General features: G+C 42.8%; 1 protein-coding gene across 9 annotated transcripts in view; it reads left to right on the plus strand.

The window, feature by feature from the left end:
- The window catches only part of PACC1 (proton activated chloride channel 1), a 69,305-nt gene that overhangs the window by 48,345 nt on the left and 8,140 nt on the right, over positions 1-12,820 (plus strand). For 8 of the 9 annotated variants that reach the window (XM_063708742.1, XM_019030356.3, XM_055370949.2 and 5 more), the window contains exons 5-7: positions 4,433-4,575; positions 6,750-6,894; positions 9,144-9,251. In XM_063708742.1, coding sequence (XP_063564812.1) covers positions 4,433-4,575; positions 6,750-6,894; positions 9,144-9,251 — 396 coding nt within the window. Of the gene's footprint in view, positions 1-4,432; positions 4,576-6,749; positions 6,895-9,143; positions 9,256-12,820 lie in introns of those variants that run through there. The other variant, XM_055370961.2, reaches the window with a different exon arrangement.

The following is a 12,820-nucleotide window of genomic DNA, read 5'->3' on the forward strand; positions in this document are numbered from 1 at the left end:
GGGTCAGGAGCCCTGGAAGACTGATGGGTGATGAAGCTGTGGACAGAGTAATGGCCAGATGAGAAAAGAACATGCATCGTGCTGTAGAGCCACACTTGCTCCCTTGGGTAACAGGGAACTGTTAGTGGGTTTTAAGATTAAAGAATCACACTAATATTTTTTTTGTTAGTATGTGAACGCTAGGCCCCCTCCTAAAATCCTGCTGAAATGATTCTCTAAGGAACGAGATAGAACAGACTAGAACATCAATAATAGCTTTGCACGTGAAGAAAGGATATCACCAGTGGACCAGACATTTTGAGGAACTGGTATAAAGTATAAAAAACAGCTTGGGCCAGATTGGTGGAGCAAACAAATTAGAGCAAACCCCTAACCCAAAACAGATGAAGGAGAGACCTGCTGTAGAGGTACAAGCTTTCCTTCCAAACCCCCAGCTTGGAATCAGCACCGTTAGAGAGCAGGGTAGTCATTACTGGACTGCCTGTTGGCTGGGCCAGACACACCCTATACCCTCCCCAGGTATGCAGAGCCGCTGGGGATGGTTGCTTCTGGGTAAAATACCCTGGAACCATTCTCTACAGAAGCGAAGGGAAGATTCTTTGTGTAGGCATAGGAAACAGAGCAGACTTCTACAATGGAAAAGGAGAGAGAACTAAAGGAAAGGACTCTTCCCAGAGTAAAACACACTGGAATACTCAGTGTGCTTCCACAGAGCATACTTAGCTTTCCCATGCAAGGGAGAGGCCTATTAGAGAAACAGAAATTTACTACTTTGGAAGAAACCAAAACCCAGACCTATACTAGTCAACCTAATCCTTCATTCATAAATAAGAATGGAGAATTAATGGTCACCAGACATTTGCATGAAACCAACGACAGAAAAGGACCAAGATGAACAAATAGAATGGACTCTAGAATAGGGAAATGGAAGCTAATTAAAACAAAAAGGAAAGCAACTTTTAAACAATTCCAATGTGGAGTTATATGTATAATAGAAGCTCTTTGTCTGGATTCCCAACTCCCTTCATCTCTGTAAAACACGCTAATGAAAACTCGTGGCTGCTTCCGTCCCACCGGGTGCCTATTCTCTGGATGCCCTCCTCTCCTCCCCCAGTTGAAGGGTGTGCTTAGGAGGAGTCAGTGAGGGTCGTTTCCAAACCTGTGTAGGCCAGTTGCACTTGTTACAATAGTTACATAATTCGACTAAAGAGTGTAAAAACCCTTGAAATAAGGGCACAAAGAGAGAGTTGTTTTTATGGAAATGAAGTTGAATGCAGCTACTGCCCCCAACTCTGAGTGATGGTTCATCTCCTCCATCAATTTCTTGAAGTCCACAAGCTATAAACTAACAGAGAAGTTATCTCCTCCCTATCCACCAAGTTTCCTACCCAAACCAGCGTATAGCAGTGGAGGAAGAATATGATGAGAGCAGTAGAGCTCCCATTTGGAAAAGGAAGAAGGGGAAGGGCCCGCAGCTCTGCTCTGCAGCAGTGGTGGAACCCTGCAGGGTGGGACCGGTGAGACGCCTTCTTGGCATGAAGTAAGCTCCTTGGTTTGAACCTGTTGCTGCCCTCAGAAAGAGACTCCTGTGTGCTCTGGCCTCGTCCCCTGGGAGCTTCTGCCTTGGTGGTAATGCTCTGTGGCCATATCTGAAGTGGACGTTAGAAAATACGCCCTCCCTGGTGGCTGCACAGCTTGTGCCACTCACTTCCTGCTTGTGTGAGCAGCTTTAGGGCTAAACAATCGCAAACTTGGAGGGCGGCGTCTTACCTGCGTCCTGCCACTGCCTTTGTTTGCAGTGAGATTTCAGAAATATGTAGGCTTCTGGCTGTTCGCGTGTAATCAAGTCCATGTGAAAGTGACCCCTGTCGAGGGTCTCATCCTGTTGTATTTGTAAAATCTTCGGAATTTTGCTGATTTTCTGGTGCTTTCTTTCATGCTCTCAATTTAATGGTAGTTTTTTTTTTACCAAATGCTCTGCTCCGGCACAATAAGGTTTGCCACCTTTCCAGCCTGTGGGATCCTTATCTATTTCCTTACTGCCCGCTATTTTCCCACTGCCCAAATGTTTGGCTGTTCCCTCATTTTGATTTTTTTTGCAACCATAAAACACTCCAGCCGGGCGTGGTGGCTCATGCCTGTAATCCCAGCACTTTGGGAGGCCGAGGCGGGTGGATCACGAGGTCAGGAGATCGAGACCATCCTGGCTAACATGGTTAAACCCCGTCTCTACTAAAAATAAAAATAAAAAAATCAGGCGTGTGTAGTGGCACGTGCCTGTAGTCCCAGCTACTTGGGAGGGCAAGACAGGAGAATTGCTTGAACCCGGGAGGTGGAGCTTGCAGTGAGCCGAGATCACGCCAGTGCACTCCAGCTTGGGCAACAGAGCGAGACTCCGTCTCAAAAAAAAAAAAAAAAAAAAACAACAACACTCCAGTGTCAGCTAACAAATTGTGTATTAGTCAGAGTATAGGCTAAGCTACCAAATAAAAACAAAACCCACAAATACAATGGCTGAGATGAGTGAGAAGCCTCCTTCTCTCTCTCAGAACAGTCCTGGCATGCAGGCCGTGTGGCGTAGTGGGCAGTGCTGCCTCATAGGATAGTCCAGCCATGACTTTTGTCTTGTCACTGTGCTGTCCCCTGGGCATTGTTCTGGTCCATGTGGGCAGTGTGTGTGTGTGTGTGTGTGTGTGTGTCACTGTGCTGTCCCCTGGGCATTGTTCTGGTCCCTGTGGGCAGTGTGTGTGTGTGTGTGTGTGTGTGTGTGTGTGTGTGTGTGTCTGTGTCTGTGCACATGCCCAGGCCTGGGAAAGTGGAGGGCAAGCAGTTCCCTTTTCAGGAAATGGGGTGGAGTTGAATGAGTCCCCTTTTCTTTCGCACATTAGGAACTTTATCACGTGGCTGCATTTGAGGGCAGAGATGAGGCTCCAGCAGGGGGAGTGGATTCTGCTGAAATCTGGGTTGGGAAAGCCATTCTAGTACTAAAGGAAGAAATGGATAATAGAAACCAGGGACAGTGCTTTCTGTTGCACACTTAAAACAAAATGGTACAGAAAGGTTGAAAAATAAATAGATGGACAAAGCTGTCTTGAGAAGATGCAACGAAAACCAGAAGTGACAATATTAATAGTCAGTGTGGAATTCCATGTGCAAAAGTTTGCAAGAAGGATGTTTAATATTGATGAGGTTCAACTCCATACTCTCCACTAAGACGACTGAACAGTTCCAAAACTTTATGTACAAAACTGCATGACATTTATATATTTTAAGCAAAACCCATTAGAAGTAAAAAATACCATCACTTTAGAGCACGATTTAAACACCCCTCTCAGAAATTCACAGATCAAATAGACAAAAACTAGAAAGGATAAGAATTGAATAGTGCAGTTAATAAATTTAGAGTATGTACGTGTGTGTATACATGTGGGGGCACAAAACTTTGTAACTGACAGTGTACTCACTCTTTTTCAAATCTCTGTAGAGCATTTATTTATAAAAGTTGATGTAAAAGACATTTTTTTCTAAAATTAATCTATAAATTCAGTTTCTATCACAGTTAAAAGTCCCAATGAATTTTTTTGTGGAACTAAGCAAGCTAGTCTTAAAGCATACTTAGAACACGTTCAAAAATAACCAAGACAAGTTTGGGGATGGGGAAGAGTAGTAGGGAGAGCACCTTCCCAGACCTCAGAACAGTGGAAAAACCACAGGAATCAAAGTGGCACAGTACTGGACAGAGACAGACAAATGTGTGGGCTCTGCTAGGGCCAGAAGCAGACATAGATATTGGTTCTGCATGGAATTTAGTATAGGATAAAGGAGGGAGGGGAAGAGGCTTCAAAACCTGTCTCTATGCATTGTTTGGGAAGTAGGAGTTAGAGCCCTATTTCACAGTATATACAGAGCTTAAAGCCAGGTATATAAAGTATCTAAATGTAAAAAAGATTAAAAAGTGCTATAAAGAAATAGAGGAGAATATTGATATAATTTTGGCTTTCCTCAGCAAGCAAAACCCAAAGCCATAAAGAAAAGGATTTATAGGTTTTACTACGTTAAATTTAAAGTTTCCATAGGAAAAATGACATTGGAAACAAAGTTAAAAGAAAAATGACAGACTGGAAGAAAAGACTGGCACACATAACAGATGAAAGTGATCATCCTTGCTAAATTAAGAGCTTCCATAACTCAAACAACCAATGAGAAAAGTGGACAGAGGATGAGCTGCATTCAGCTCTGGTTGGGCATCATATGGGGAAAACTCCCCAGGAATGAGCATGAGTCCCAGCCCAGTCCTGTTCTTGGCTAGTGGTCCCTTTGGAGACCACTGGGCAAGGAGCTATGGGCTTTCCAGTCAGTACTTCTGCCCTCAGACCCAGAGGCCTCTGTGTGCTCTCCCAGGACTGAGACTCTGTCCTTTGTCTCTCTGCAGAAATCTGCCCTGATTGTCCAGGGGCCCCAGGAAGTGAAAAAGCGGGAGCTGGTCTTCCTCCAGTTCCGCCTGAACAAGAGTATTGAGGACTTCAGCGCCATTGATTACCTCCTCTTCTCTTCTTTCCAGGAGTTCCTGCAAAGGTGGCCTTTTAGAGTTCACAGTGGGCTTACTGTCTACTTTTTATCTTATTCCAGCTGTGTATGTCCCAGGGCTAGAGACGGAGGGGTGAGGGCAGGGAAGGGAAGGGGCATTCTCAGATGACCCACTGGCCCAGAAAGGGACCTCATGAGCTTGGCCGGTCCACTCAACGTCTTATCACAAAGTTAAGCAAATCTGGTGTGGAGGAGCATGCTGGCTCTCCATGCACATAGTGCTGGCTGGTTCTAGAGAGATCATTTGGTCTCACCATTGCCTGGGGCTGCTGAGGAGTAGGGGAAGTTGCCTTTGATTTGTAAGTCCCTTTGAGAGCAAGTTCTTGTGTGGTTCCTTGGTTTCCCCCACAGTGTGCACAGGAACCACATCTTGCCCTTAGTGCGGGCTTAATGTATGTTTGCCTGAAATACAGTTGGTCCTTGAACAACTTGGGGTTTGGGATTACCAAACTTAACCACTCCTGCCTATGCAGCCAAAAATTTGTGTATAACTTTTGACCCCCAAAACTTAACTACTAACAGCCTACTGTTGACAGAAGCCTTACCAATAACATAAACAACACATATTGTGTGGTTATATATATCATAGATGTGTTCTTACGATAAAGTAAACTAGAGAAAAAAATGTTATTAAGAAAATCATGGCCAGGTGTGGTGACTCACACCTGTAATCCTACCACTTTGGGAGGCCAAGGTGGGCGGATCATGAGGTCAGGAGATCGAGACCATCCTGGCTAACATGGTGAAACCCCATCTCTACTAAAAATACAAAAAATTAGCCAGGCATGGTAGTGGGCACCTGTAGTCCCAGCTACTCAAGAGGTTGAGGCAGGAGAATCGATTGAACCCAGGAGGCAGAGGTTGCAGTGAGCTGAGATTGCACCACTGCACTCCAGCCTGGGCAACAGAGCGAGACTCCAAAAAAAAAAAAAAAAAGGAAATCATAAGGAAGAGAAAATATACTTACTATTCATTAAGTGGAAGTGATCATTGTAAAGGCCTTCATCCTCATCGCCTTCATGTTGAGTAGGCTGAGGAGGAGGGGGTTTGGTCTTGCTGTCTCAGGAGTGGCAGAGGCAAAAGAAAATCCACATGTGAGTGGACCCAGCTAGTTCAAACCTGTGTTGTTCAAGGGTCTACTGCATCTCTTGTATGAGGATATAAGCTCTGCCACCTCTCTTAGTCTTCGATTTACAGTGATGAATGTCCCCTGACCATCAGAAAGTTCTTGTCTGCTCCGCACACACTGCTTTGGGGTCACACCGTGGAGCCTAGAGGGCAGGAGAATTTTCTTCATGTGCCTGAGCTGAGAGGGACTCAGTTCCTACCAGGTCCTACTGAGCCCAGAGGCTCCATTCAGAGCAAGCAGGGAGGCTGCTCCCCAGCTGGACATGCTGCGAGCTGCCTCCATTCCACACCACCACTGCTTTGTTCTTCCACCCCAGAGCTCGGAGCCTCTGCCTTAGCATTTTCCACCCTTTCTGCCACCTAGAATTCCCTCTCCCTTCCCTGCTTCAGGCTGGCCATCTTGCCTTCCTCCTAGAAGACTTTCCCCAGGATCCCGCCCCCACTCCACGCTCCATTCGTGAGCTTCCTCGGTACGCTGCTGCAGTTTTTACTTGTTTTTATGTTCGCTTTGATTTTGCTGCATCTGCACCGTCTTGGGGCTGATGCTGTAGGTGACCCATCTGGCTGAGACCTCCCCAAGGAACCCTCTTCCCCTCTTTGGGCCTTCCATGGGAGCTGACAGGCCGGTGAGGGCTTCCTCAGGCTCTGCTCAAGTCCAGAGTTCTCTGAGGAGCTGTTAGCGCCATGTTCTGGGGAGCTTCTGCCAACTTCATTGCCGACAGCTTTGGTAGCCGTCGATAGGAATGATGGGAGGAGGGAGGAAGATTTCTCCCATTGGGAGCTTCAAGGATCATGTTCCTGCCTTGAGGCCAGTGACTACCCCTCCATTTGGAAACCAAATGGAGAGAAAAGAAGGATGGGCCTTGCTTTTGCTGGTGACTGACAGCCCTGTTGAGGCAACCACAATTTGGAGAGGAGGCAGGGAGTGGGCAGCATGCTGATTGTGCCAGCAAAGAAACCAGCTTGCAGTGGGGGCTTCGACTCCTGCTGCCAGACCTGCATTGACCTGGATCTTCCTTCTTCCTTCCTCCAAGCCCAAACAGGGTAGGCTTCATGCAGGCCTGTGAGAGTGCCTATTCCAGCTGGAAGTTCTCTGGGGGCTTCCGCACCTGGGTCAAGATGTCACTGGTGAAGACCAAGGAGGAGGATGGGCGGGAAGCAGTGGAGTTCCGGCAGGAGGTAGGTGGCTCTGGGTTTGCTCGAAACTGCTGGTGACTTTTCCACATTCGAGTCTGAGGTGGAGGGAAGCTTTGCAGAGAAGGGTCCTTTGAGCAGGGCCTTAAGGGTGAGTAGGCCTTGGTCAGGATGAGAAGGGACTCCCATGGAGGGCTTCCTGTGCTATGCCAGGGAGTCTGTGTGTGCTTCTGCAGGCAGCGCACATACCGGCCAGTCCTCACGGAATGCACGTGTGGGGCAGAGATCATTGTGGCTTGCAGAGAGGTCAGTAACTCGCCCAGCCGTGTCTGATGTCTTGCATCTAGCAGCACTTTGAGGGGCTGGCAGTGGCCTAGCAGATTGATTATTTGCAGGGAAGAGAGACTAGACACAGTGGTCCCAAGTGTGCATGCTGATCCTTTTCCTAAGGTCCTCTTCAGCTCTCACAGGTGTCACAGCGAGAGATGCCACGTGTATCTCCTGGCTGCTAGGCCAGTGGGCTGAAAGCTTTTTGTTCAGATTTCCCATTAGTAAAAACTTTTTGATCATATACTCCATATACATATAACTTTGCAGGTGATATAACATACTATTATTGTCTTAGTGTTATATACACTTTAAACATTCAAAAATAGAAATGTTAAAAGGATGAGATAAAAATAAATACTAAAAAAAGCTAGTCTTTTCTTCTTGTATCCCAGTGGCTTGGGATGCTCATCTGGAGCAGAAGGACACACTCCAGCCAACTAGGCCATCACTGGCCGGAGAGGACTGTCTTGGGTTAGTCTTAAACAGGGCCCTGTCATGAGCCCTAGCTCCTCAGACTAGTCCAGGCTGGATACTTGGAAGAGGCTCAAAGCCAGTTTTCTTCAAGGAAGCAAGGCTATTTTTCCTGCCTTGGGAAGTGACAACCCCTCCTGGTGATTGGACCTTAAAATCTTCCTGTTTTGTAAGATAACTGTCATCTCCCAGATTTTTACCTCCAAATTTGCTCCAAGAAATTCAAGTCCTTTCTTATCTGGCTTCACAGCAGCTCTGAGGAAGGAGACTGTGTTCACTTACCTTACAATTAAGTTCAACCCCATCTACCCTGGCTCTTCTGATAGCTCCCACTGTGATCCGAAACCAAAGGGTGAAAACTCTAGTCAACCTGTACATTAAAGAAATTTTAGCATCTTTTATTACTGTCTAAATTGGAAGTCTTTTGTTGGCGTTATGAGCTCTTTTGAACAAAACTAAAAAATGTGTTTTAAAATCACATTTTAGAGTTTAGAGTGCTCTCACATAGGTATGCCCCTATACTGTAGTGACATAGGCATTTTGTTCAACTTTGTGGGTGGCAAAGCTGAGGCTCAGCTTCGATGATGGATCCGAGCCTCTGGGTGGAGCTGGTTTCTGCCTTTGTTACCTGTCTGCTCTCCGTTACACCACACAGCCTCTTTAGTTATTGACAACCAGATCTCACCAAGCACACCTACTAAGTATTTACAGGGAATGCTCAGCTGTGTGGATCTATGCAGCTGTGCTTTGTCCCTGTAAACTTGAAGGGTTGAAACAAGGGTTGAAAATTCAGAGAAATACTTGATCTGAAAACCAAGTACTTTGAAATTTGGAATTTTTATTGCTTTTAATTGTGAGTCTTACATGGTAGTTTGAATATGGTTTATTTTTAATATTTTATTTTTTTTGGAGACAGAGTCTTGCTCTGTCCCCCAGGCTGGAGTGCAGTGGCACTATTTCGGCTCACTGCAACCTCTGCCTCCCAGATTCAAGCGATTCTCCTGCCTCAGCCTCCTGAGTAGCTGGGATTGCAGGCGCCCACCACTACACCTGGCTAATTTTTGTATTTTCAGTAGAGACGGGTCTTAACCATGTTGACCAGGCTGGTATCAAACTCCTTACCTCAGGTGATCTGCCTGGCTCGGCCTCCCAAAGTGTTGGGATTACAGACGTGAGCCAACATGCCTGGCCTGAATATGGTTTAACTGTGAGTACAGATACCTAGTGACAAATTTCAGTGACAATCCAAAACACCTATTGTAAATCACAGATCGCATTTCCCCAGAGAACTGTGGAAACCAAGGTAAAGCCTTGGCTTTGCTACCAATGTCAGGATCTTGTATATATGAGATTTTTGCCACTCTCTCTCCAAAAGATAGTGTGAGGAGAACCACAGACTGTGATCCCCTGCCTACTCTCTCTCCTTTCCCTGGGCACAGGCGAGGGAAGGGCACACAGAGGTGGTAACACTGCTTTCTCTCCTCCACATCTAGACAAGTGTGGTTAACTACATTGACCAGAGGCCAGCTGCCGAAAAAAGTGCTCAGTTGTTTTTTGTGGTCTTTGAATGGAAAGATCCTTTCATCCAGAAAGTCCAAGATGTGAGTATTTAAGATTATGATAGTATTATTTAAGATTATGATAGATGTGAGTATTATTTAAGATTATGATGCTGCCCTGAAGCATTTTGGCTCATTCTTGTAGACTGATAAGTCTACCTACCTGTCCTCATCTTTTTTCATAGCACAAATCAGCTTGTAATTTATATTTATGACATCAGTGTTATATATTCTTTGTGTTTGGTCTTGTCTTCATCACTAGACTTTCTCTGTAAAGGAGGGGGACTTTCATTTTGCTCACCATAATTTATCTGGGATATAGTGGAGTGCTTAGTGCAAAGTAGCTGCTTAGTAGTAATGTTCCTTGAATAAATTGAGTAGAAAGCATTAAGTTACCACTATACAGGTTACTGCAGTTGCAAGTTATTCTTTTTCTTAATGGTTCCCTGTAGGATAAATACTACTTGTAGTAAGAACATAATGGTACAAATAAAATATTAACAAAGCATTAATTAATGCCATATTTTTTAAAAATTGATACATAATATACATATTTATGTGGTACATGTAATATTTTGATACATGCAGACAAAGTCTAATGATCAAAAATCAGGGTAGTTGGGTTATCCATCATCTCAAACATTTATAATTTCCTTGCATTGGGAACATTCTTCTAGCTATTTTGAAATATATAATACATTCTTGTTAACTATAATTGCTCTACTGTATTGTCATGTCATCTATCTTACTGTATTTTTGTACCCATTAACCAATTTCTCTTCATCTCCTGCTTCCCCCAACCCTTCCCAGCCTCTGGTAACCACCATTTTACTCACTACCTCCATGAGACTCATTTTTTTTTTAGCTCCCACATGAGTGAGAACGTGTGATATTTGTTTTTCTGTGCCTGGCTTATTTCACTTAACATAATGTTCTCCAGTTTCATTCGTTTTGCTGCAAATGACAGGATTTCATTCTTTAATGGCTGAATAATATTCCATTGTGTTATATATATATATATATATATATATACATACCACATTTTCCTTATCCATTCATCCTAAGTGTTGATGGACACTTGAGTTGATTCCATATCTTGGCTGTTGTGAATAGTGCTACAGTAAACATGGGAGTGCGGATACTGATTTCCTTTTTTTTTTTTTTTTCTTTTCTTTTTTGATTTCCTTTCTTTTGGATATGCATCCAGCAATGAGATTGCTGGATCATATGGTAGTTCTAGTTTTAGCTTTTTGAGGAACCTCCATACTGTTTTTTCATAGTGAGTTTAATAATGTAAATTATTACATTCCCACCAACAGTATACAAGCATTCCCTTTTTTCCACATCTTCACCAGCATCTGTTACTTACTGTCTTTTTGATAGTGGTCATTTTAACTGAGGGGAGGTGATAACCTTATTTTGGATTTGGTTTGCATTTCCCTGATTGATTAGTGTTGTTGAGCATATTTTCATATGCCTTTTGGCCATTTGAATATCATCTTTTGGGATAAATCTCTATTCAGATCTCTTGCCCATTTTAAAATTGGATTATTTGGCTTTTTTTGCTATTGAGTTGAGTTCCTTATATATTCTGGTTACTAATCCCTTGTTGGATGCATAGTTTGCAAATAATTTCTCTCATTCTGTAGGTTGTCTCTTAACTTTGTTGATTGTTTCCTTTGCTGTACAGAAGCTTTTTAGCTTAATGTAATCCCATTTTTCTGTTTTCACCTTTGTTGACTCTGCTTTTGAGGTCTTACCAAAAAGATCTTTGTCCTAAAGCATTATCCCAGTGTTTTCTTCTAGTTTCATAATTTCAAGTCTTAGATTTGAGGCTTTAATCTATTTTGAGTGGATTTTTCTATATAGTAAGAGATAGGGGTCTAGTTTCATTCTTCTGCATATGGATATCCAATTTTCCCAGCACCATTTATTGAAGAGATTATCCTTTCCCAATTGTATTTTCTTGGTGCCTTTGTCAAAAATGAGTTCATTGCATATACATGGATTTATTTCTAGATTCTCTTGTTCTGTTCCATTGGTCTATGTGTCTGTTTTTATGCCAATGCCATGCTGCTTTGTTTACTATAACTTTGTAGTATATTTTGAAGTCAGGTAGTGTGATGCCTTCAGCTTTGTTCTTTTTGCCCAGGATTGGTTTGGCTATCTGGGGTATTTTGTAGTTCCATACAAAATTTAGGATTTTTTTTCTACTTCTGTAAAGAATGTCATTGGTATTTTATAGGAATTGCATTCAATCTGTAGATTGCTTTGGGTAGTGTGGACATTATGCTAGTTCTTCCAATCCATGAACCATAGGATATTTTTCCATTTTTTGTGTCCTGTTCAATTTTTTCATCCCTATTTTACAGTTTTCATTATAGAGATTTTTTACTTGTTTGGTTAAATTTATTCCTAGGTATTTTATATTCTTATAGCTATTATAAATGGGATTGCTCTCTTTTTTATTTTATTCTTGCATTGCTATAAGTTTTTTAGATTGTTCGCTGTTAGCATATAGAAATATTCCTGATTTGGGTGTGTTGATTTTGTATCCTGTGACTTTACTGAATTTATCAGGTCTACCAGTTTTTTGGTGGAGTGTTTAGGTTTTTCAAAATATAAGATCATATCATCTGCAAACAAAGACAGTTTGACTTCTTTTCAATTCAGATGCCCTTTATTTCTTTCTCTTGTCTAATTGCTCTGGCTAGGACTTCCAGTATTATGTTGAACAAAAGTAATGAAAGTAGGCACCCTTGTCTTGTTCCAGATCTTAGAAGAAAGACTTTGAATTTTTCCCCATATGATGTGAGCTGTGGGTTTGTCATGTATGGCCTTTATTGTTTTTAGGTATGTTCCTTCTATACTCAGTTTGTTGAGTTTTTTTTTTTTTTTTTTGACACGGTTTCATTCTGTCTCCCAGGCTGGAGTGCAGTGGCATGATCTCAGCTCACTACAACCTCTGCCTCCCAGGTTCAAATGATTCTTGTGCTTCAGCCTCCTGAGTAGCTGGGATTACAGGTGCACATCACCATGCTCAGCTAATTTTTGTATTTTTAGTGGAGATGAAGTTTCGCCATGTTGGCCAGGCTGGTCTCAAACTCCTGACCTCAAGTGATCTGCCCACCTCAGCCTCCCAAAGTGCTGGGATTACAGGAGTGAGCCACCATATCCGGCACATTGAGAGTTTTTATCATGATAGTATGTTGAATTTTATTAAATGCTTTTTTACCATCTATTGAAATGATTACATGATTTTTGTTCTTGATTCTGTTAATGTGATGTATTACATTTATTGATTTGCATATGTTGAATCATCCTTGCATCTCTGAGATGGATCCCTCTTGATCATGGTGAATGATCTTTTTAATGTATTACTGAATTTGTTTGGCTGATACTTTGCTGAGGACTTTTGCATCTGTGTTCATCAGAGATATTGGCCTGTAGTTTTCATTTATTGTTGTGTCTTTGTCTTGTTTTGGTATCAGGGTAATGCTGGCCTTGCAGAACCAAGTTTGGGAATATTCTTCAATTTTTTGGAATAGTTTGAGTAGAATTGCTATTAATTTTTAATGTTAGATAGAATTTAGCAACGAAGCCATCAGGTG

This window comes from Gorilla gorilla, chromosome 1, assembly GCF_029281585.2.
Source record: "Gorilla gorilla gorilla isolate KB3781 chromosome 1, NHGRI_mGorGor1-v2.1_pri, whole genome shotgun sequence".
Taxonomy (NCBI): Eukaryota; Metazoa; Chordata; class Mammalia; order Primates; family Hominidae; genus Gorilla; species Gorilla gorilla.